At 39.4% G+C, this 25,711-nt stretch overlaps 1 protein-coding gene across 8 annotated transcripts in view; it reads left to right on the top strand.

Moving 5' to 3' along the window:
• mast4.S (microtubule associated serine/threonine kinase family member 4 S homeolog) overlaps window positions 1-25,711 on the top strand; it is a 332,602-nt gene that overhangs the window by 154,830 nt on the left and 152,061 nt on the right. For 7 of the 8 annotated variants that reach the window (XM_041580528.1, XM_041580529.1, XM_041580530.1 and 4 more), the window contains one exon: window positions 9,138-9,169. In XM_041580528.1, coding sequence (XP_041436462.1) covers window positions 9,138-9,169 — 32 coding nt within the window. Of the gene's footprint in view, window positions 1-9,137; window positions 9,170-22,527; window positions 22,958-25,711 lie in introns of those variants that run through there. The other variant, XM_041580533.1, reaches the window with a different exon arrangement.

Below are 25,711 nucleotides of genomic sequence, written 5' to 3'. Positions count from 1 at the left end.
TTCACAGACTGCTCTGAACTATAGACTTCCAAGAATGATTATGGATTCTATTAGAATCATTTAAGTGAAGACACTTTTCAATATTCATAAAGTTTTTTTTTAATTTAATTGTATCATTTAGGTGGCAGATGGCCTTTCTGTAATTGGGAGCTTTGTGGTTAATAGGTTTACGGCTTAACAGATATCATAAGTGTATACATTTTTTATAATTAATATCTGTGTTGTTAATTACTGAAGCAGATTTTCGCATGAAACTTTATCAGCTACAATCCATTTAGAAAAAGGGATTTTCTGTAATTTTGTTTTAGCTTAGGGACTGTAACATAACAGAATGGGTTAGCGCTGCCCCTTGACATTCTTTGGTTGCCCTGCTTCTTGTGACAGGCGAGGAATGTTCCCATTTATCACACAGTCAAGGGAAAATCTAGGGTCAACATTGCAGGTTGGTCTCAAGATTAGGGCGAGGAAGTCTGCTTCCAAGAATAGGACAGTGAAGGTTGTGCATCTTCTGGGAACATAGTAAGTAAGATGAAACCGAGCTTGCCACTTGCAAGATAAATGTATGACACAATTAAGAAGAGGAAATGAATTAGTCACTTGGGGCAATTGAACTATATTAGTTCTTTCACTGTATTTTGCACTCAGCTTTGACTTCTCACTGGTTACTTTTTCAATAGTTCTTTGGTAAGGTAATGGGTAATCTCTAGGGAAAAACACCAGGGTCCATGACTGTTGTGCTTTTCAGGGGTTGAACATCTTCCAAACACTTTTTGAGTTCAATTGGTTTTAGATTGTTCCCCATAAATAAAGACTTTTAGCAATTGCTTTCCCTCTTTTATTTTTTACAAGTTTTCCAAAATCCAAGTTTAAAGTGAAATGTTCCCGTCTCTGGTGTTTGTCTGGAAGCTCAGTAATTCAGATGCAGATTCTGAACTGTTAAAATTTGCTATATTTAGTAGGAGCTTCTCAGGAATATTGGCAACTATTGTATAAATTCTAACGAATGCCTATAATGAAACACAGGGTTTCTGCTCAGCAGGGACAAAGATGAGAAATGTATCAACTAAAAGTATCGATTTAGAACAGTTTACAGGGTCAGTGACCCCCATCCCCTTCCAGAGATGCTTTAGAATGGTGAAAAATTAGACTTACATTTCAATATTGAAGAACGGTCACACACACACAGAATAGAAAGTAATTGGAAAAAGTATTTATTTCTGGTAAACTGCCTGAAACTAGGGATGCACCAAATACACTATTTTGGATTCGGCCAAACCCCCGAATCAGATTCAGCCCAATACTGTATCTGAATCCTAATTTGCATAGGAAAACATTTTGTACTTCCTTGTTTTGTGTCAAAAAGTCATGCTATTTCCCTCCCCGACACTAATTTGCATATGCAAATAAGGATTCAGATTCAGTTCGGCTGGGTGAAGGATTCGGCTGAATCCGAATATTGCTGAAAAAGGCCGAATCCCGAACCAAATCCTGTATTTGATGCATCCCTACCTGAAACCAACTGAACTGACAAAAGTGTTGGAAGATGAACCACCCCTTTAAGAGAAGGAACCAGAGATATGCTCCTGTGCTTTGAAGAAGTCCTGCAGCATCCAAATTCTTTGCTCTCTGTCATTAAAATGTGTTTTCCTGGAGGACTGGGTCAAGGTGGAAAATCTCCCACTTCCCCTCTGAAAGCCAAAGAGCAGATATTGTAAAGTGGAATAAGATTTTTAAAGGAAATGTCAACACGAAAAAAAACATTTTTGCCAGAGCTGTCTTGTGAAGGAGACTGATTTAGCAGAATTGTTTAAAAAGTAACAAAAATTACTATTAGAAAGTTGTTTATTCTTTTGTAGGGATGTGAAAACTTAGACACCCTTACACATTAGGGACAGGCACATCCCTAGTAATATGGACACCTCAGTGGGTCCTTATGGAGACCTTGTGCTTATGTAACCCCTGTAGTTCTCACAGTGTACACCAGATGGCACTGTGCCAGAGTATAAAGGTCTTGGGAACCATGAGGTCTGGGTCCATTACTTTAGCCCAGGGGTGTCCAAACTGCGGCCCGAGGGCCACATGCGGCCCAGGATGCATATGAATGCGGCCCAGATTGGTTCCAGAGGAAACGTCATGTTGCAAAGGATATAGAAGGAGGAGGGACTCTGCCCATTGGCCAGTTAGTAATAATAATATAATAATAAGTCTATTTAATATCCAGGTGTCCCATATTCCAGTGTATAGCTCCATCTGATTATCCAACTGGCATTGTAGTTCTTTTCTGTGTATTTCCATTACTTTTACAAATCAAACGTGTTTGTGTATTTCATTTGTGGCCCCAGACAATTTTTCTTTTTCCAATGTGGCCCGGCGAGCAAAAAGTTTGGACACCCCTGCTTTAGCCCAACCAAGCAGGCTGGAAGGGAATGGGTACATGTCGACCCTAGGCGCATTGGCCCTAGTAATTAGATTGAATACTCTTTTATAGATCGCTCTAGGAGTGATAGAGAGGTTATTTAGTTGAGCAGCTTAAGGCTCCGCCGAGGATATTAGAGGGATTAAGATCTCAGGGTATTACTGACCCGGAGTAGGGACTAAAGTGTTGAGACTAGGGTTGATAGGAATTCCCCTAGACTGCAAGAGATCCTGAAAACTGGGCAATACCCCTCATAAGCTGCAACTCTCTGCTGTGTATTCCCTGGCCTGCAGGGATTCAGCCTATACTGGTTCTGTGAGTATATGCTACCCAGGGGCGATCCTGGCCCCTCCGCTGCCTGCTGCTGCCTCCCCCTCCCCTGGAAATTCGTTCTTAAAGTACCAGGTGCAACATTTTTGCTGCCCCTGGTACCTCATTGGCGAAGCACCCCTGATGCTACCTTTATGCTGTCTGATTGTTCTAAACTCCATTGTGGATATGTGCTATGTTAAATAAAGACAGTTAATTGTTTAAGGGTTAAAGAACTACTGGCGCCCATCATTGTGCTATTGCACCTGGTTACAGTTGCACTACACCCTTCCTCCACCCCGCTGCGAGGGCTTACCCCTGAGAGGGCCTCATATGTGGTATTACCCCACACTGATCATAGCTTAAACTGACTACAGTAAAGTAACTGACTATAGCGCTACACTTTTATTAGGCAAAAAATATTTTTGGGTTGACATGTCCTTTAAATACACATCTAGTATGCTATATAAATGGACCTATTCTAAGCAACTGATCTTTATTTTCTATTTTATGGGTTTTAAATCCTCAGACCTCCAGTCCTGCTTCTTTCTATCCTGCAAATGAAAATGCTATCTGGTTGTCAGGGTCGCTGACCCCAACAACTAAAAAAAAAGATTCACTATGAGCTTCCAGTTTTTTGTTATTCTTAATTTTCTTTCCTTCTCTTCCTATTCAGACTTATACTATTAATCTTCAATTCTGCCTCACAAACTCTTGCCTGGTTGCTAGGATAATTAAAAAAAAAAAAAGCCTGACAGTTGGGAAAGTTGGGAAAGTTGCACCAAAATTGAAAAAAAAAAAGTTGTAAATTAGCTTAGAATTCCTCAGTTAATATTAGGATGAAACAAAATGATGGAAATTTAATTTGCTGCTTTTGAACTTATTAAGAATATGTGTGTGTGTGTGTGTGTGTGTGTATATATGTATATATATATATATATATATATATATATATATATATATATATATATATATATATATATATATATATATATATCTTACAGGCCTAATGCCCTTTTTTCATTTTCATATATTTATTTTGCCTTTAGATCCCTTTCTGCAAGACTAGTATAAAGATAAAGTAATGGAGACTCTGTATTCAATAGGCAAAATGCCTAAACCCCAGTTATGATAAAGGACTATGTATTTTGTCAGCGTTTCCTCTTGCATTGACGTGCATATACCCGATGAGATGTGAGCTTTAATTATAGATTTTAACAGAATGATTATTTCCATATAGTTCTACAATCCGCCAGAGAAATTTTTCATGGGGGATAGAATTGCTGCTTTACACTTTGAGGAAATCGGATGACTTAATCGTAATGCTTGACTTGAATCACTCCTGGGAATATTCTCCCTTTGGTGTCAAAGGTCGGCAACAAACTGCTTTCCAATGCATTGCAATCCCTTCTGGCACCTAAGAGTTTAATAAACATCTGTCAGCAAGAATCTGACTTCTCTGTTTTCTCTGCAAATGTCTTGGAGAGGAAGCATTGTATAAAGGCTAGGGGTGCAGCTAAGCTAGCCACCCGCATGTGGTTTTCTTTATATTTCTAATTATTTGTAGAGCCCAGGGCCAAAGAACCCCCCACCCATGCCAATGACTGGTCCCTGCTTCAAACATTGATCATCAGATTACTCTGACCTTTTTATTTGGCTTAGCTGCTCAAAGTGAGGTGATACAAAGTCAATGTTAGAATTTCAGTGATGGTTAAACAGATCCCTAATAACAACCCTGTCTCTATTAAACCTGTCAGAACCCTTTAGTGCCAGTTTTATGAAGCTTGCTATATTTAAGGGGTATATACATATACTTTTGTGTCTAATTGTTTTTTTTACCAAATGCCGAATGCAAAAATCACAAAAAAAGTTTTTTTTTTGTTTTTTTTTTTTTTATAAAATCAGACTTTTAAAAAAATCACGAATTTTTCAGGAATTTATTAAGCCCAGAGGATGGAAAAGTCAGAATCAGAAAATCCAGCATCTCATACCTGTTGAGGTTGCATATAAGTTAATGGGAGACGTCCCAATGATTTTTTTGATGTGCTCTGCGTTTCGTGCAATACCCCAAAGTTTTCTGAGTTTTCAGGCAAGAATCTGGGTTTTTGGGTGAAAAAGCTGGAAAAATCGTGAAAATTGGATAGAGAATCCAAAAAAATCACGAAAATCGTTGTTTTTCGCGCAAAGCAAATTTTCGGGAAAATTTAATAATAATAATAAGCGTAAAAAACCTGAGCGGCTTTAATCGGTGTTTGTAGCAGAAAATATTGAGATAAATTCGGACTTTGATAAATAACCCCCTAAATGTTCCTGTTACTTAAAAGATACAGCTTTTACAAAATCATATTTTACTTTGTATTTGATGAAATCTTCAGCTTAAAGTAACAGTAACATGAAAAAGTGAAAGTGTTTTTAAGTAATGAATAAATAATGTAGTATTGCTCTGCACTGGTGAAACTGGTGTGTTTGCTTCAGAAAGACTGTTATAGTTTATATAAACAAGCTTCTATGTTGCAATGGGGCAGCCATTTAAGCACAGGCTACACAGTAGATAACTGATAAGCAGCGCTTATCTGTTATCTGCTATGTAACCTGTTCTTTTTCTCCTTTTTCCGCTTTGAATGGCTGCCCCCATGGCTACACAGCAGCTTCTTTATATAAACTATAGTAGAGTTGTTGAAGCAAACACACCAGTTGTACCAGTACAGGCTAACAGTGCATTATATTTTTAATTAATTTAATACACTTTCATGTGTTGGTGTTACTGTTCCTTTAGTTTTTATGGCCACTTATGGCCGATTGTCTTTTTAGTATGGGTTTTTTAGGACCTGTTTGTCCAATACATTATACATGATAGGAGTGATGTTTTTAGACTTCCATATAGAATTTTATTGTGGAAAACATTAAAACATATAATAAAAAAAGTACATTATGATTCTGTTCTGCTTTAATGACGTTTGAAACACACCAATTTATATATAATGATTCAGTTTCTGGCACTGTTACATAGCACAGGTTTAGATCCAGGTTTTGATATGTATTTGATATATTTTGATATATAAGTCATGCAAGTGAAAAATAATTGTAAATGTATACAGGTCATTTTCTTTTACTGGTGTTATATATATATATATGTGTGTGTGTGTGTGTTTAATATCATTGTTTGAATACCTAATTTTGTTTTGTGTTGACGTCACAATCTCCCACAGGTCTGAATTGTTTGGTGAATAAAGAAATGCTACTGAACAATGCAGCGCTTATAAAAAAAAATATGTGGAATAAAGGCAATTTATTAAAAGTCTTCAATTCACTTTAAAAATGAATATATTCTCTAGGGTAATAACACAAATCAGAGCCTGGGAGGTGAGATAAAAAAGCAGGAGGGGATATTAAATGGAAAGGGAAATCTTTCAAATGCTTTCTGAAGTACAAGCAAAGGAACAGAAGCTGCAAAAGGTCAATCACAATAGTAGAAATGCAGAATATAGAAGTATTTCAAATGAGAAGCTGGGATGCATCTAAGTGTATTCAATTAATAGTTATAGCATTCGAAATCTGAAGACGATGCCCTTTAGAATGGAAGATTGGCATGGTCGCAATATTAAGGGGGAAGTAAAAGAATTGCGTATTATCTTTTCCTGCGCATATTCCTCACTAGGGAAATGCTTCATTAATGCACTTGCCAGATAGATTGACTCTAAGGAAAATGCGACTGCGAGGAAAGTTTTATCTGCTGCTTGTTGCATTTGGTTTGTGGATTCTTCTTTCCTAACAAAAGTAATTATAATGAACTGTTAAAGCATAAAACAAATGTTATCTCTTTAAAAAGTATAGTGTGCTATATATAGAATATAGTTTTATTTTTATTTTTTTACCCATTGGAAATAAACCTTTTCTTGATTGATGCTGCACCACATGTTGCCAGTACATATAAAGAGAGGCGCAGATCAAAGATAAAACCCAGGAATGGTAGTTGTGTCTGTACCATAGATTCAGCTCTGGGTCTGCCACAATTCCTGGCATCTACATTGATTAATAGACCTTCGAAAAGGGAGCTAGAAGTATGCAAGACATAGTGGGAATTGACATTTTTACAATATCCTTAGTCTTGGCACAACATTAATTTTGCAGAATAGTTTCTTTAATTATTTTTATGGAAGCACCGAATCCAGGATTCGGTTCAGGATTCGGCCCTTTTCAGCAGGATTCAGATTTCTTCTGCCCGGCCGAACCGAATACGAATCCTTATTTGCATATGCAAATTAGGGGTGGGGAGGGAAATCAAGTGACTATGTCACATAATAAGGAAGTAAAAAATGTTTTCCCACCCCTAATTTGCATATGCAAATTAGGATTTGGATTCTGTTCGGTATTCGGCCAAATCTTTTGCGCAGGATTCGGGGGTTTGGCTGAATCCAAAATAGTGGATTCGGTGCATCCCTAATTATTTTGGTAAAGGGCCACATGATTTGATGGGCACAGAGAAGGGGCACATGGGGTAGATGTCTTGTATTTTTTAATAATAAAGACTAATTCACAATGGGAAGCACGGAATAACAAGCTGAATATATTTGTTTTACTCAAGATGGGTCTCTTCCATTATGAAGATGCTGCAATTTTCATTTCATTAGATAATACCTTCACAAAGATTTTTGATGTACTCTAGAAGGAAACATATGAAGTCCCCTAATCTTCACAATTGTGTAATTTATGGCCCTAGTCCTTAGAAAGATACTGTATAAATGAGCGGGAGAGAATGCAGAGATTTGCAACTGGTTATATGCATATGGAGGGTTTAAAACTACTATGAAGAAAGACTGTCAAGGTTGGGTGAAAGATTGTCAAGGTAGGGATTATTTTCTCTGGAGAAAAGGTGCAGGGCAGATACATTACAGGGCATTCTAGACAGATAGTGGAGACTATTTTCTCCCTTAGATAAGGACACAGAACCAGAGGCCACCTCCTTACAGTTGATGCAGAGAATTTTCACTTGAATCACCCCAAATGATTCTTCATGGTGAGGACAGTGAGGTTGTGGTATGGCTTGCCTGAATGTGGCTTGAATGACTTCATGAGCAAGCACCCTTACAAATTTCACATACATTTTTTAAGGTGTACTTTTATCCCTTTGTCCTTCTATTGTATTCTATCTCCAACCAAAAATGTGGGCTAGAGAGTCTGCACTCTTTGGGGGAACAATAGTGTTTTTTTGTTTTTTTTTAAATGCCCAGAGCCAGCACTAGGCCAACCACACCAGGAGTTGGAGCAGCCATTGTTGGGGCACAAGCATGTGCATAATGAGCGAATGCTTGACGTCAGAAGCGTGTTATGCTCATGCGCTCTGACTGACATGGCCGCTGGGAGCTCCCTCCTGGTGCGATTGTCCTGATGCTAACCAGAGTGCGGGTTCTATCAGCCTGCACCTTTGATTGCGGATAATATATTTTGGCAACAAGTGCCCTTTAAGATCTACAGTTAGTAAAGGTATCAGCATGTATGTGTATACATATATTATAATTATGCACTGGGGTTCAATGGTATGGTTGATGGACACATAACATTTTTTCTACACTAAAAGAAATTTGGGATATGGAGCTTGTATAGTCTCCCCCAATGTGTGCGGGTTTCCTCCAACATATACAGAAAGGTTACCTTATGTGTTAATGATGTGCGGGTCCAGAAAAACTCAACCTACACCCGACCCTAACCCACTGCTCCTCCACCCACACTCAACCCTAACCTGGTGCGCCACTGACTTTGTAGGTCGGGGCCAAGCAGAAGCGAATCTATAAAAGGTGTGCACTGGAGGCAGAATCGGCACAGGAAGGTCACGGGTGAGGAGAGCAGAAGGAAGAGCTCAACCTAAACCTGCCTATGACCCGACAATGGTGTGCAGAAGTTGGTCTGAATCCACCCAACCCTGTAGGTCCCATGGGTATTGGGCTGGCTCGCACATCAAGTTCCAATGAATGATGAACATCGCGTGTGTGTGTGTGTGTGTGTGTGTGTGTCGCGTGTGTGTGTGTGTGTGTGTGTGTGTGTGTGTGTGTGTGTGTTGGCACTAGGATACTATAAAGTCATCTTTCTTGGGCCACATGTTAGTTAGTAGTTTTTTAGTTATGATTTACTACTTGATCATACTTGTTTTTACTAGTATTATTATTTTGTTTAATGTACTTTCAAATTGCCATGTCCATGTATTGAATGAAATGTTTTTTCTTTGCTGGATTATTATAAAATTCAGTAAAAATTGAAAAGAAAGATAATTCCTTTAGCCTTGCCAAACACAAAAACTATCCTCTTTCTATGGAAAATATATTTATTCTTTTTTTTTTTTTTTTTTTGGCTGTATAAAACCATGTATATTTTTTTCATTTTCCTTCTAACATCCTATACTTTTTTTTTGTTGCAGAAGGAACTGAGCCTTCCAAGACGGGGAAGCTTGTGAGTACCATGGCTGTGCATTCTCTCTGTTGAAATCTGACATTGAATTCATATTGATGTTTTATTCATAGAGTTGATATTGGCAGTCAAGTTACAAAACACACATGCAAAATTCAATATTACATTCTCTGATGATAATTAGCGTGTGTTTACCTTACACACAGCTGCTGTGGGGAGGAAATGTGTAATGTGTATTTGAATGCATTCATATATTAGATTCTTTTTTAAATCATGTGCTTATAAAACAGTATCAAATACATACCGCCACCCAACTGTCCCGTTTTCTGTGGGGCAGTCCCAATATTTACTGAAAAGCCCAGTTTCTCTTTGATCTCCTGCACTGATGCCAGAAAAAGATACAACATTTCTGAAACTTAATTAAAATAAGAGGCTTTTTGACAGGGAGCCCAGAACACTCAGCAACTGCACTTAGATACATTTGTAACAATTTAAGATAAGATACAATAGTAACTATTTAAGATAAGCAGGTCTCTTGGGGGAACTGAGACTCCCATCTTAAAAGGCAATTTCACTTTCATTAGTAAAACTGTTAAAATAGATACAACATGGCGCTAAAACTCCTAGAAATGTGTTCAAACTTTCATACCCTGCCAAATTTTGTAAAATGGTCAATGTAATTAGGGGGTGAGGTTATAAAATGGGCATGGTCAAAAAATGTCACCATGCAATGTGTGGCACAGCTTTCTATATCCCTTACTGTTTTTCAAATGTTGGTTGTAATGCAAATATGTAATGCTGCACGTGTATAAAAAATGAAGACCTTATGGTGCAATTAAGTTTATAACTGTATTTTGCTATTGTACAGCAGTCTGTTTCAGTCTTTAACACCTGGGAACAAGCTATGCAATGTGTTATCTTATTGTTTACCCTACAGCTTTTTGGTCAGGGTTCCATTTAATGGTCCATTCCAATGATATAGATAGGTAGGAATTTCACGCCTGTCCAAAAAGTTGCTTGCGTCAATTTTGACACCGGCGTTAAAGTCTATGGCCGTCCGAATAGTGTTGACGCAAGTCGATTTTGACGTGAGCGACTTTTCAGATGCACGTCCAAAATTTTTTAACTCACTGGAGTTTCGTGCATTTATTTGCCAGCAATGAAATTCGGTATTTCGCCGCGAATTCGCACCTGCCAACTTCCTTTATTCGCCCATCACTAACCAGGACACATCTTTCATTTTCAAAGTATCCTTCATTTGTATTTAAAATGTAATTCCTATTGTGCTTAAACATTTTTTCCTTTAATAATGGTACAACTACATAAAGAGGTTTAGACTGGCCTTCCAGAATATCTGATGATCTCCCTGTGGCCCCTGGCCCTGGTGAGCTCCATTCTAGGATAATTCCTATCAGCTCTTTCTTATTTCCATCAAAGGCCTATAAGAGGCTCCATCTATGATGTGAGAGTGAGCCCTCGGTGTTAGGTTCTCTGGTGGGCTCAGCAGCGTTCCTAGAGAGGGGTGGGCCCTGGTGCGTGACGTGCAGCCGGGCCCCGCCCCCCTCCGTACGGCGCGCTCCCGGGGTGAATTTAGTGGCGTGCGGTGCTGCCGGGGGCCCTGGCCCGCTCGCACCCCCTGCTCCCCCGGTAGTTCCGCCACTGGGTGGGCTGATGATGTTCAGCATTACATTTCTCTGTTTCATGGCATTAAATATCATCCAAGGGAACCTCTAAGTGGGACTGTTTAGCTCTGACTTTCTTTTCAACATAGAAATGGATTTTTCTGAATTCCACTGTGTCCTGTCTTGATGCAGCTATTAAAAGACTCTCAAGGGAAGAAATATTGGGTCATTTATTTTTCTATTAGGAGGTGTGTGGAAGCTGTTGACACTATCCATATGACAGATACTGCAATAATATTTTTGGTTTATCTGACTTTGATGAGTGATAAGATGGATTGGGTAATATATCTACTCGTATATGACTAAAATAAGATTTATTTCTGTAGCAGAATTACTGCTTTTTAAAAACAAAGTGCCAGACTGTTTGCAAAATAACTTCTTATCATTTGTATTGCCGCTGGCTTTGCTCCAAGGCTTCCTCTTATGGAAAGTTATACGCTGGAAATGTTTTGCTTACCACATTGCATATATTTATAATTATGTATTAGAAAGATTTTGTCCATACTTCTTTTCAGGAAAAATGCTTTGAAAATGATCAGAGTTTATACATTAAAGTAAAAAAAAAAATCTGTTGACTGGATTCATTGCCTTTGGGGTGGATGGATGAATGTTGGCACTGGATGGTCAACACTTCTATTTGACTCCGGTTGTAAATTTACCTAATTAAAGGGTGGTTCACTTTTAAGTTGTAACATTTAGTATGTTAGGGTAGGGCGACTAATCGCCTCATCTTTGCTGCGACCAATCTCCCCGAATGCCTTCCCTCACTCTTGCACTGGCTAAAATGAAAAATCGCTGGTGCTAAGCACACGCGGCGATTCGTTTTCCGAAGTTTCCTCGTGAGGCAATAGATTAGCCAATATGCAACGTTTCAATTGCTCTTTTATTTTTATTTTTTTATAGTTTTTTAATTATTTGCCTTTTTTCTGACTCTTTCCAGCTTTCCCCATCTAAAAAAACAAATGCTACACATATATTGTTATTGCTATTTTTTTTTTTATAACTCCTCTTTCTGTTCAGGCCCTCTTCATTACAGTTTCTTATTCACATCAATGCATGGTTGCTAGGGTAATTTGATGCCTAGCAAACTGATTGCTGAAACTGAAGAGCTGCTGGATAAAAAGCTAAACTCAAACTCAAAAACCACAAATAATAAAAGATGAAAACCCAATTGCAGATTGTCTCTTAATATCATTTTCTACATCATACTAAAAGTTGTCTCAAAGGTGAGCAACCTATTTAAGGCCTATGAGACCAGTAATTTGTGCTAGCTGTCATCTAATTAGACCAGTGATCCCCAACCTTTTGAACCTGTGAGCAACATTCAGAAGTAAAAGGAGTTGGGGAGCAACACAAGCATGAAAAATGTTCTCCGGCTGCCAAATAAGGCTGTGATTGGACATTTAGTAGCCCCTATGTGGATTGTTAACCTGCATTGAGACTCTGTTTGGCAGTACACCGGGTTTTTATGCAACCAAAACTTGTCTCCAAGTCTGGAATTCAAAAATAAGCTCCTGCTTTGAGGCCACCGAGAGCAACATCCAAGGGGTTGGGGAGCAACATGTTGCGCACAAGCTACTGGTTGGGGATCACTGAATTAGACCAATATAAGGATTGCTTCATACTGTACAAATGGACTGGAGTCTAAAAGAAGCCAAAGCCCCCTTCCAGTTTGAGATAAAATCATTAAAATCCCCCTTGAAACAGAAGGTGTTGACTTGCCTCATGGAATTCCATCCCCATATTCCTTCAAAAGTAGGGAACTGAAGTCAAAACTGATCTCAGATCCTTCCTTTTGGACCATGAGCATGGCGTTCGGTGCAGTCTGTGCCACAGCCATTGTACATGGAAACACTTATTACCCTCCTATTTGTGCTTTTAACAAATCCATTCACTTTCATTTTAGAACTAAAGGTCAGTAACCTCCTTCCTCCTATCTCTCAACATGTGACTATTAGGGACCAATTTATTAAGATACGACTAAAGTGCTGAAATGCAAATTTTTCAGGATTTATTTATTGTATGGATTGTCTTAATCCAAAATACTCCAGCTAAAGGCTGTCGAAGTCAATAGCAGTAGGAGTCAATTTAAAATTTGAAAATGTTTCGTGACTTTGTGATCTTCAAGGGTTTTAGGCATTTTGTCGCTGTTTTTTGTGCCACAATCCGAAAAAGTAGTGGTTTCGGTCGACACTTTGAAAAAGTCGCACAATTCTAATTGCCGCACGATTTTGTTGAGACTTTTGCCATAAGTGCTTTTTTCGTTCAGATTTAGTTTGGTTGAATTTAAAAAAAAAAAAGAGAGAAAATAAAAGTTTTAATAAATCCCCCCCCTTAATCTGGGGGCAATTTTTTTTAGAAATGGGTCAAATTCGCCCAAGCTGAACACAATGTTCAGTACAACAGCATACACCTATAAATTGTTGGGCTAAATAGCCAATATCACAGTACTGGTATGGGACCGGTTATCCAGAATGCTCGGGACCTGGGGCTTTCCAGATAACTGATCTTTCTGTAATTTGGATCTTCATACCATAAATCTACTAGAAAATTATGTAAACATTAAATAACCCAATAGGCTGGTTTGCTTCCAAAAGGGATTAACCATATCTTAGTTGGGATCAAGTACTATAAAAATTATTATTATAATGGAGCCTATGGGAGACGGCCTTTCTGTAATTCAGAACCACAGTGTTACAATGTTGATGGCAATATGAATTTGAAAATAAAAACCATATTGCTTGCATGCAAATTAGACGTTTGGTAGAGAATTAGTTGTTATAGATTAGAAATATTGTAAATTAGCCATCTAGTTGTGGATTCTTCAGGAAATTTTTTTTACATATATTTAAAAAAAAATAATATGTACAGGTACTTTCTGTAATTTGGATCCCCATACCTCACCTACTAAAAAAAAATAATTGAAATAATAATTACAATAATTAAACCCCACACATAAGGATTAATTGTATCTTAAATATTGTATATAGGAAAGGATACGGCCCACGGCAGAATAACTGCAATGTCCATTTATTGAAACCTTAAAATCATTTTAAAAAAAATTGGATTCATCAATTATAATGGAGTCCATGGGAAATGGCCTTTCTGTAATTTGGAGATTTCTGGATAATGGATTTCCGGATAATGAATTTCCAGATAATGGATCTCATACCTGTAATGAGTTACTTTTCAATCTAAAGGCCTCTTTGGGCCCTTATTTGTCATCGCAATTAGGAATATTAGGAGATTAAAAGTAACTTGCTCAATATATTATTCAGAAATGGGATACATTTTTCAGATCCGTGTAATAGATTATTAATTAGGTGGCACTATTTATAAAAACGTTTGATAGTAACCTGATGTGCATTATTCTGTTAGATCGTTTCTACTATTCAAGGTCTAGGATTAACGTGGTTGTTCTTCCTTTCCAGCAGAACTATAAGGCACATTCCCTCTATGCCGTAGTATAAGGCCCTCTCTTCTGTCTGTCAGTTAGATCATTAGTAAAACTCATTCAGACCTAATAAAACGGTTTCTAGAAGACATGTTCAGTAATTTGATGCTGTTCGGCTTGTTTCATTCAGTACAATCTGTATCCCAAGTAAGGATGAAAGTGTGAAGGACAAAGCAAACACCTGTCTGAAGTACGTATATCAAGTATTTAACAAGCAAAAGAAACATTTTTCCCCTTCAAAGCAGCTTGTGTCCTTCTCAAATGCAGCCGTACAAGTCCTGAACTCTGTGGTTAGTTGGATATTAGCCCAATTTTCGAGAAGAGAAGCCTTCAGCTCTGAGCGGTGAAAAAGGTCGGAATATCTATTATTGTCTTTGATGTAGAAATTCTTAAAAAGTTGCAGTCAAGTTAAGATCTGGTGACTGGGGAGCTGGGGAGGCTGCAGAAGGCATTTGACTTTGTCCTGATTTTTATGAAACTGTTTTTAAATGTGTTTAGCAGCTTATGTATTAGGATTTTGGAATATCGAAACATTAAGGGAACATTGTTCGCACCACAGGGTGTACCTAGTTCTGTAAATGGCCTAATATTCCTTTGCCATGTTATAAACATAAGTAATACAAGGGGTCACATCCAAGGCATCAAACCCACCACAAGCCCCTGGACCCATGGAGAGTAAACACTAAATTCGTGTCGATACATATAGATTAGAAAATTACTGATGACCATATTAAAAAAAGTAATTCACCTACTAACCGCCATGCCTGTCCATACATACTAAAGAATGGGCAGTAGGCAGCAGGTTAGTTTGTTGCTGGCAGATGTAGTCAAATCAACTGGAAATTACATATTGACCAAGTCCACTTTAATTGATGCAATATGGGCACCTTCAAATGCACTTTTGGCTTATTGCGCCTTTATTACTTCACATTTTCTAGCTGCTAATATTAAGAAATGTAAACTTGGGATGCTATAGTCTGCACGCCTGTAACATCCAACAACTGGCACATTTGCTATTGCATCACCTTCTATAATGTTTTTTTCTTCTATGTATGCTTTCTACTCAAGTCCAAGAGGAGTTAGTTGACATAGTACTGGTAAAGTGAAGAAATGTATGGAAACGAGCCAGTCAGCCACTGTTATTCATATATAATATGTAATAGATTGTTAATCAGGGGGCACTCTTTATAGAAATGTATTGTGCATTGGAACACAGGGCCAATAGTACTTGCGTCTGGGGTCTTGTGCCAACTGGAAATAGAGAAGAAATTACCCTCGCACACCCTTGCCTTCCAGATCTGTACGAGTCCTAGGTGCTCAATGAAGGAGGCATTGGCAACCTCAAATTCAGTGTGAAGAGCAGAAATAACTGCAATAAATGAACAAGGGTTTTTCCCTGCTAGAAATAACCCAAGTTGTGCCAGTGATTTCTGCTCTTCGTCTTGTGCTAACTGCCACATTGTGTAGAGCAAAACAGAGGCAGTTGCAAGACGTGGAAAGTACATGGCTTCTTTGCGCGTGACCTCTGGTGCTCATTACAGGGTGGGTAGGGGTTGTTAGCACTTTGTGTGTTTATGGGGTTTCATTCTGGAATGCAAAGTCGTGCAACCACAGGCACTGAAGAAGGAGCAAGGTGCAGAGTGGGAAGAACATGCGGCACATGCTTCTTTACTCTTATCCCACAAAAGTCCTGAAGAAAGTCTTAGAGTCAGACTGGGGTGCCCAGTGCCCACCAGGTACCCAGCTCAGGGGCTGACCACCCAGCCACTGCCACCCCTTGCCAGCTCTGCTGCTTACTTTGGTGCATCTCCAGTGAAAAATCATTTAATGACCATGCGTTGGAACACACCGCCATCTTTAATTCAATTTGAAGCGTTCTGAAATTGTGTGCTGACGGCTGACTGGTAGTGGTACAGCCCAGGATCAGGGCCCACTGGGATTTTTCCCTATATCCCAGCGGGCCAGACCGATTATTCCTGTATTTGGTTCATCCCTACTGGTATGGATGCAGAAAACAATAGTTGCTGACCTGGATTCTAATCGGACTGTTAGGATGTGAGCTATGTTCTTTAGTAGGGAAATACGTGAGGGTATATAGGAACAAAGTCTTTTGCATACAAGGCATGTTTAATAGATCATAGCAATGCGGCATAACTTCTTCAGTAAAGTTTTAATTGCACTCGTTAATGATCTCCGGAGCAGACTCTGCCTCCGATGGTGGTAACCAGTGACATCAAACACAAACTTCATAAACCATTAGCACTTACTGTGAGAAATGAAATTAAGATAATTAGCATGTATTTAGTAATAATAAAGCTTAATGAGTCATTGCAAACAAATATACATATTTATAAAGGATTACCATATTTTCCCAGTATTATACTGAGGGGTGGGGGGACATGGCAATACAGAAGGGCACAAACTCTTACAGGCATTTGAGGGCTCTGCTTCTACATGCATAATATAAAGCCATTGATCTGGCTTTTTCTGGGCAATTGGTGGGATGTTATACTGTTAAATAATTGTACATTTGGAAATTAATTCATATGTATACATTATTCTGCTGAGCAAAACAAAATCTGAGATACTGGGGGTAATTTATCAACACTGACCAAATTTGCCCATGGGCAGTAACCCATGGCAACCAATCAGATTTGCCCGGTATTGATAAATGAGCCCCACTGTGTTTAAGCCACCCAGCAATTACTTCAGTATAACAGCATAACAATGTGACCACTAGAGGTCTCTTTTGCACAGGGGTTTTTGAACGGGGTCAAAGTGGTTGCTCTGGTGATGAACAGTATAGCAACAGTTGCATTAACAAATAAACAAAGCAGGCAAATAAATAAGACGGTATGGACTCACCAAAATTATCTAAGAAAGATCTTTCGTACAATAATCGGTGCATGTGTGGTGGGAGACAAGTCGATCAATATCGGTAAAATGCCTTGGATATTGGTTGTCTCTTTAATCAGGCAGGACTGAAAATTTTGGCATCTTTGAAGGGCCCGAACATCGTAACATTAATGCTAAACCAGAATTCTTTTAGTATTTACCGGCATATCTGACGATTCAGCTCTTAACGTTAGTAGAGTGGATGAAAGACCTTTTGTACGGCCGATGGTCGTGGGAAAGATCGTAATTGTAGCATGTATGGCTCACCTTTAGGCATACGGATAAGGCAAGGTTAATATGTTTTGATGCTAGGGATGCACCGAATCCAGGATTCAGTTCAGGATTTGGCCAGGATTCAGCCTTTTTCAACAGGATTCACTGAATCTTTCGCAAAGGATTTGGGGGTTCGGCCGAATCCAAAATAGTGGATTCGGTGCATCCCTATTTGATGCATAATATACTGTAAACCCTAATTATAAAGACAGCCTGGATTGCACAATGCTGAGAAAGTTTCTGAGCAAACTGAATTTTGAAATGTTTCTAATGGGGCCCCAGAGTTTAACTTCTGACTGAGGGTAACAATATCTGATTTGCACTGTACTTGACTGTACTCCTGAGATCACCTTTTACCACCATATTCTGGTACAAGTGCATTAATCCACACCTTTGGTCACAGAGAACCACCACAATTTATTATTCAACCTGTTGATGGTCAGGTCCTAGAATCTTAAAACTTTTGCCTTCATCTACAGTGTCGGACTGGCCCACAGGGATGCCAGGAAAACTTGCGGTGGGCCCAGGTGTCGGTGGTCCTCTTGCTTCTGACCATTTGGCCTATTTCATGGTCATTCCCTATTTCTTTTTGGGAACTTAATATACTTGAAAATAGAGTATATTATGTAGAGAAAAGAAAGTAGGAGAATAAAGAGGTTGAGTGAGGAATGGAGGTATAATAGTTTGGAAAGTGGACCCTCAGCCTAAGGTTTTTCTGGTGGGCCCCTGGCATCCCAGTCCGACACTGCTCATCTATATTGGTATCGGTTACATAACCCCTATATGGTGGGAACATAAAGCAGGAAGAATGTATGCAAACATTTAATAAACCCACCGTTTTGCCTTCAATAAAGATTAATTCTTAGTTGGGATCAGGCACTTTTTTTAAAAATTAAATATATTTTAAAAATTAAAATCATCTGATTAAAATGGAGTTTAGGGGAGACGGCCTTCCTGTAACTCAGAGCTTTCTGTATATTGGGTTTCTAGATAAGGTATCCCAGACCTGTATGCTCATAATGGCAATGAATGGCCCAAACACAAGCAAGGCAAAGCAAAGGCAAGGTAAACACTGGAGTGACAAAGGTGAATGTCCCACCCACAATGATCAGTTAAAACCCTGATCCCAATTCAACAGAGAAACATAAGTGTCATACACCTAACCCAAATTACATAATAAAAATATACCAGGAAAGTTCACCAAAACTACTCCCAAATAGTGCGAAAAGCAGGTACAGTTTTACTCCAAAAAAAAAACATAAAAAAAACAGTGTATGTAAAATTCTTGCAAATGGTTTCAGGATATCACTCTCTACATCAAACTATTTAATTTAAAGGCAAATAACCTTTTTACTGGACATAGCTCTGTCATTTGCTCCCACATTTCTTCCTGTAACGGTAAGAGCTGTAGTATTTCTGGTCAGGTGATCTTGTGGGAGCACACAGACCATCACAAAATGGTGGCTCAAGGTAAGAGATGTTAAACGGCAATATTAACTGATATCTGTATTCCGGTTTGGCAAGATTAGTTAATAGGCCATATAATATGGTATAAACTATCTGTTGGTTAAGTATTCATCCAGGGAAATAATTTTCCTTTAACCTCAACTGCCCAAAGAAAAATTTCCCTGCAACAATTGACCAAAATCACTCCATAAAAGCATTCAGTCAATAGGGGGAAATTTCAGGGATTGGTATTTTTCAGGAAGTGGGAATTTTATCCCACATATACAAAAATCATTGCCAGTAACTGATTTTCTTCTTTGCTAAATGTTCAAACTCTCGGTTTCCCTGGGGATTGTTGATCATCAACAGTTTTAAAGTCCTGGCACAATATTTTATTTGACCTAGTTTAGAAGTCAAGTGCAAGCTGCTGGCTCCATTTGAGAAGCGTGATTAAAAACAAGCGTGATTCAGAATCATTTATCAAATGAAGGCAGCGGCAGTCAGCTGTGACACTTTTGAAGTTGCTGTCATTTGAGCTCTGCAAACCAGGAAGCAGGAGTGTTGTATAAACTGTGAATTTTTCTATTACAAAAACCTGTGCCGTGAGCTTCTATTTAGCCTGCTGTAGTTTTCCCGAGGACACATAAATGGGAGAATATGAATTTAGGCAGTTACACCAAAATATACGAAGCCTCTGTCAATAGACAAGATCATCGTTGAGATTCAAGTCACGTTTATGTGCTGTAGAATGGTTGGACTTTCAAAAATCTGAATTTTTGAAATCTGTGACTTGAAAGATATCATTAAATTCTGTTTTTAAAGATGCAGCTTTTTGCAAACCTTGAGAAAAAAAAAACAATTCTAGGAAAGGGAATCAATCGATCTAAGGATCCAATCGTTTTTCACTTCGCAGGAACTGAAGGTCTCTAAATTTTACAATTTCTAGAAAATAAAATAAAAATGGAACAGGTCTCTTCTATCATCCACCACTGATTTTAAGGGGGCAAGTATACTTTATCCTGCTGTTAAATAAATAAATTTATCTGTTATTGAAGTACAGTGTGTTTAAATGTTGACATTTTGTATTTGAAACATAGGGGGTGATATATCAAAGTTTGAATTCAATCTTTGCCACGATTCAAGTTTTTTTTTCTTCACAAAAACGTGCAAATTAGAATTGTATTTTCAAAAACGTGACTGTCTGATTTTTATTAAGCAAAAATAAAACTTAAAAAAAATCTTAAAAGCTGGTGAGTTCATATAGAAGTCAGTGGGAGTTGTCCTAGGCAAAATTCAAACCATTCTTTTAATTCGAGCTTTTGAGTTTGTAAACTCACAAATTCGAGTTTTGGAAGCCTATAAATTTGAAAAATTTGAGGTATTGCAGGTTTTTTTTCACAATTGTATTCAGTCGAGTTTTTTACATTTGGATTTTTTCATAAATAACAAACATTTGAGTTTTTTTTTTAAATTGTGAGTTTATTTAAGGTAGAGAAAAGCCTCAATTTAAGAGAAGCAAAGAAACAATTGTAACAGTTTAAGATAAGCAGGTCTCTTGGGGAAACTTTGACTTGCAGCTTAAAGGAGAATTCAACCCCCTAATTTGCATCCCCTTTTCCCCTCCCTCCCCCCTCCTGGCCTACCTGGCACCCTGGGCAAATGCCCCTAACTTTCTACTTACCCCTCCTTGCAGGTCCTGTCCAGCGGAGTTCACAGCAGCCATCTTGTCTCCTTCGGTCTTCTTCCTGTAGTGATCAGCATTTTCAGGCACATGAGCAGTTGGAGGAATCTTCCATTGCGGAGCTACTGCGCATGCGCCGAAAGTCACCATATTTTCAATAAAAAAAAATCGGAAATATTGTGACTTTCAGTGCATGTGCAGTAGCTCCGCAATGGAAGATTCCTCCAACTGCTCATGTGCCCAAAAATGCCGATCACTACAGGAAGAAGACCGGGGAGACATGATGACTGCTGTGAACTCCGCTAGACAGGACCTGCAAGGAGGGGTAAGTAGAAAGTTAGTGGCATTTGCCCTGGGTGCCAGGTAGGCCAGGGGGGAGGAGGGGGGCCTATTTAGGGTAAGAGGGAAGGGGAATGCAAATTAGGGGGTTGAATTCTCCTTTAAAGGGTTATTCACCTTTATTTGCAAAACTGTAATAACACATAAAAAATACAGAAATGTGTTCAAACTTTCAGAAACTGCCAAATTTTGTAAAATGAACATGGTTATTAGGGGGTGTGGCCACAAAATGGGCATGGCAAAAAAATGTTGCCTTGCTCCACTCTGCAAATCTTTCACTCTTTCTATTTCCAAAATGTTGGGAGGAATGCATACAGCCAGATGACAATATACCCAACTAACCACCAAAACACTCTAGGCAACTGTGCTACCACACCATGGTGCGGGGTGAGCATGCGCTATAAAAGAGGGGAGGGAGGGCAGAGCGCAGATGGGAGGGTGACGGAGGGTAGAGTAACTGGGGGAGCGAACCCGAACTATGGGTTTACCTGCCCCCCCCCCCATTTTGTTGCGTCCTAGGCAGGTGACTCTTCTGCCTACCCCTACTTCTGGCCCTGTTAATAACCCATTTTTATGTGTTAGAAAATGTTGTCTGAAAATGTTTGTTGCTTAGACTGTGCTGTAGAGAATGCAAGATAACTTAATAGGGTAAACAGGATATTCTAGTTACTGTGCACTGAAACATGGTAGAGCGGTTATCCCCAAACAGTGGCTCGTGAGTAACATGTTGCTCCCCAACCCTTTGGATATCTCTCTCAGTGGCCTCAAAGCAGGTGCTTATTTTTGAATTCCAGGCTTGGAGGCAAGTTTTAATTGCATAAAGATCAGGAGTATTGCCAATTAGATCCTCCTGTAGGCTCACAGTTCACATAGGGGCTACCAAATAGCCAATCATAGCCCTTATTTTGTGCCACATTTTTCATGTCTGCGTTCCTCCCCAACTCTTTTTACATCTGAATGTGGCTTGTGGAAAAGTTTGGGGCCCCTGTAGTAGAGGTTTCCTCCTTCATCATGCAGCTGTGTACATGTTTATCTTGTGAGCTGTAAAATTAGGGTAACATTTTTTGTCAAGAACCTGAAGTTTATTTAAAAAAAAAAAAAATTGATATTCAAATCAGATAAGTAGGGAATTGTGTTTCCAAGAAAACAAAGAGCAATTGTTTTTTGTTTGAAACTCTGGAGAGAGCAGTTAGGATCAAATCTCCACTGGTGGCAGAATTTAAATGTATCCTCTTTGCCCACTTGGCTCTTGAACTTCTTTTTCTCTCTTAAATTCATTTACACCCATTTATTCAACTGTCCTCGGAAATCGTGATTAAGCCCCAATTTCATATAATTGTGCATTAAGGGTTAATGCTGACCTGAGGATTGCCCAGCACAAATGGTTATTCATTTTATTGTACAGGTAAGAGATCCGTTATCTGGAAACCCAGTTTTGCAGAAAATGCCAAATTAAGATATAATTAGTCGTTATGGGAAGCAAAACCAGCCTTTTGGGTTTATTTAATGTTTACATGATTTTCTAGTAGACTTAAGGTATGAAGATCCAAAATCACAGAAAGTGATTTGTCTGTCCTTAAGGAAAAGCCTGAGTGTGATGTGCAGCTTTGCATGTGTCTGTGTGTCTGTCCTGACGAGAGCCTGATTGTGATGTGCAGCTTTGCATGTGTCTGTCAGACTGTGGAGAAGAGCCGTGGAACCAGCCGTCCCTGTGATGTGAAGGAGACACGCAAGGCGCTTAATATTCACTGCTCAAAGGCTCATTTGCAATTCTGTTAGTGTGCATTTTCATTTGCACAATCAGAGCTTCATTCATCCTCTTAACCTGACTATAGCGGCTGACATCTCTCCTTATTACAGCTTGGAAGGACCCAAACTTGCAGGATCCCCCCTCCCACCCCCAGATTGTTAGTCCATTCCTTTATAGTGGCTCATTTTGGCTCTCTGTCAGCGCCAGGATGCTGCTAGTGGATGTGTCATGGTCTCTATAGATTCTGCTAAAATATACCAGCCATGAAGGCCCAGCGGGAAAGGCTGCGGATTCCAGGGCTGACCTTGGAGTAAGTATTGTCTCTCTTTAATATTTTGATGGTTTCTGCATGCGATTAGGGCAACCAATAGCCGGTGAGACTCGCTTTTCTGCTGACAGCCACCGTAGCCCTGCAGCTGAAGGTGAAACAGCAGCTTTATTGCTCTGCAGCTGGGGGAGAGAGGGAAAGGTAGCACAGCAACCATCGTAGCCCAAATGCCCCGTTACCGTAGAGACCCCCGGTGCCTTGCCGTTCCATTGTAAAAATAAAAAGAATTGTTGGCTAGGCCGTGATTGGTGTAAATGTGTGTGTATTCGTCTCTTTACGTTCTGTACCCTCCCTCCCCCTTAGTGTTTGTCCCAGTGCTGCCTGTGCTCAGATAAGGCCTGTGTGTGTCTCCTGCATAATGAACAGCACTACAATAGATTAAAGCACAATTGAGATGCTGTTCATGAAAATGTATTAGCCATAATCAATTTTTAATACACCGGCATAGCCAATAAGGGTCTGTTAGCCTTTTTAAAGCAAATAACCCCGTCCTGTTTATTGGGTGATTTCTCTAGCAAGCTGAGGTTTTGTTTTTTTTTATATTTGCAATACCTTTTATTTTTATGTGACCTTAGTGAGATGTTTTTGTCTGGCTTTGTGTTTATATATGTGTATTGTGTCTGTACGTCCATCCTTGACATTCCCTAACTGATTGTGTATATGAAATTGTCATTGTACATTCCCCGTGTATTCTGTGTCTTTATAATGGGATTTCCCTCTATAGGGCCAGGGTGATCTCTCTAGTTTGACAGATGGGGGGGGGGGCGGTTCATAAAACACAGCACATGCAAGTTAAATTAGAAGAAAAAGCAATTTGCAATTGAGGTGCCAAAAATTAGGCATCCCCCAAGTACTTACCTGACACCCTGGGCCGGTGCAGCAGAAAACCGCACTGGCCTGGGATTTTTCTAGCGAGCACCACGGAGAGATCCTCTTCCTGCTTTGTCGGTTTTAAAATTTCCCGGGGCAGACAAATGCACAGTAGAGCAAAATAGCCGGCTTTTTCTTTAAAGGCCGGCTTTCCACTCTACTGCGCATGCGCAACTGTGAGAAGCCACAAAGAAGCAACCAGAGGATCTCTCCATAGTGGTCGCTAGAAGAACCCTGGGCCGGTGCGGTTTTCTGCTGATATGAGCGTAAGTAAAAGTAGTCACTTGGGGGTGCCTAACTTTTGGCACCCCCAAGTGTAAAATGCTATTACTTCTTCTTTAATCTATCTTTCTATGTCTTGTTGTTCCAAATGTTTGTTGTGCCTTTATGTTCAGTGATTGTTTTGTCCTGCCCCCTGTATTTCCTTATGCAGATTCTCAGGTGTACGGGATGAAAAAAAGTGATCCAGGGCAGCTTTAAGAGCCGAATTTCCCGGTTTTAACCAAGAGATTCGGTTCCTTTAGTGCAGAGAGCGCTATTGCACTCATTTTCTCATTTTCCGTAGTCGCCCATAATTGCCTCACGAGGAAACTTTGGGCGACTTCGTAAATTGAAGTGCTCCATGTGCCTGCCCCCAGGCGATTTACATTTTAGCCGGCAGAAGGCAGGGGAAGGCACTGGCCTGGCGACTAATCTCCCCGTGTGGGGGTTTATCGCATTAAAATAAACATTCCTTCTGGTCAGCACCTATCCACGCCTTTATGCCGCCTGAGGCGGCCTTCCATTGGTGCCCCCACCCCTCCTCACGGCGCTCACATTTTCTGCGCAAGAGGGGGTCGGGGCGCTGCACGACGCTAGTGCAGAGAGTGCAATTGCGCTCTCTGCACTAGAAGAGACGAATTTCTGGGTTAAAACCAGAAATTCGGCTCTTAGTTACCAGGAGCGGCATTTTATCCGCCCCTTGTAACCAGGGGGGCGCTGCCGCCTGAGGCGAGTGGATCATTGGTGGAGCGCCCCTGCTTCTGGTATACAGTAGAATTCTAAAACAGTTTATCACTTGTCTTCCTTTTGAGTGTTTATTAGATCATTTACATTTTGTGTTTTGGCACTTGGAATTTAAAGGGGCAATTCACCCTGTAGGTGACTTTTAGTATGTTCTGGAATAAGTGAAAAAATTTGGAGCACGCCTTCTGCCACCAAGTAGATAAAAATCTACTTTATTTCAGCGGTTAAACATCCTGATGCATTTCATGTCTTGAGACCTGTAGTCATAAGCATAGACATTGGTCAGCATCTTTAGTTATTAAGTGTTTTAATTTAGCTGAGCTGCACTTTGTTTGGCTTGGTATATATGAGTGGCCAATCCTAAGCAACTTTTCAATTGGTCTTCATTATTTGTATTTTATAGTTTTTTTAATTATTACCCCATCTACTGCTTTTAGATGGGGTTACTGACCCCATCTATAAAAAATGCTCTAAAAGGCTATACATTTATTGTAATTGCTAGTTTGTATTACTCAACTTTCTGTTCTGGCCCTCTCCTATTCATATTCCAGTCTCTTATTCAAATCTTTGCATGGTTTCTAGGGTAATTTGGACCCTATCAACTAGATTGCTGAAATTACAAGTTGGAGAGCTGCTGATTAAAAAAGCTAACTAATAAAAAAAAAAACCACAAATAAAAAAAATGAAAACCAATTGTCTCAGAATATCACTCTCTACATCATACTAAAAGTTAACTCAGAGGTAAACAAACCCTTTAAACTGTTATCTGGTTGTTGGCGTTCAATAACCGTAGCAACCATGGAGTGGTCATGCAATCAAAGTGGAATTAATAGAGGGACTAAAAACAAAAATGGGCAATAA

This window comes from Xenopus laevis, chromosome 1S (genome assembly GCF_017654675.1).
Source record: "Xenopus laevis strain J_2021 chromosome 1S, Xenopus_laevis_v10.1, whole genome shotgun sequence".
Lineage (NCBI taxonomy): Eukaryota > Metazoa > Chordata > Amphibia > Anura > Pipidae > Xenopus > Xenopus laevis.
Note: the sequence above shows the minus strand (reverse complement) of the source record. Positions and strands in the feature narration are given on the sequence as shown.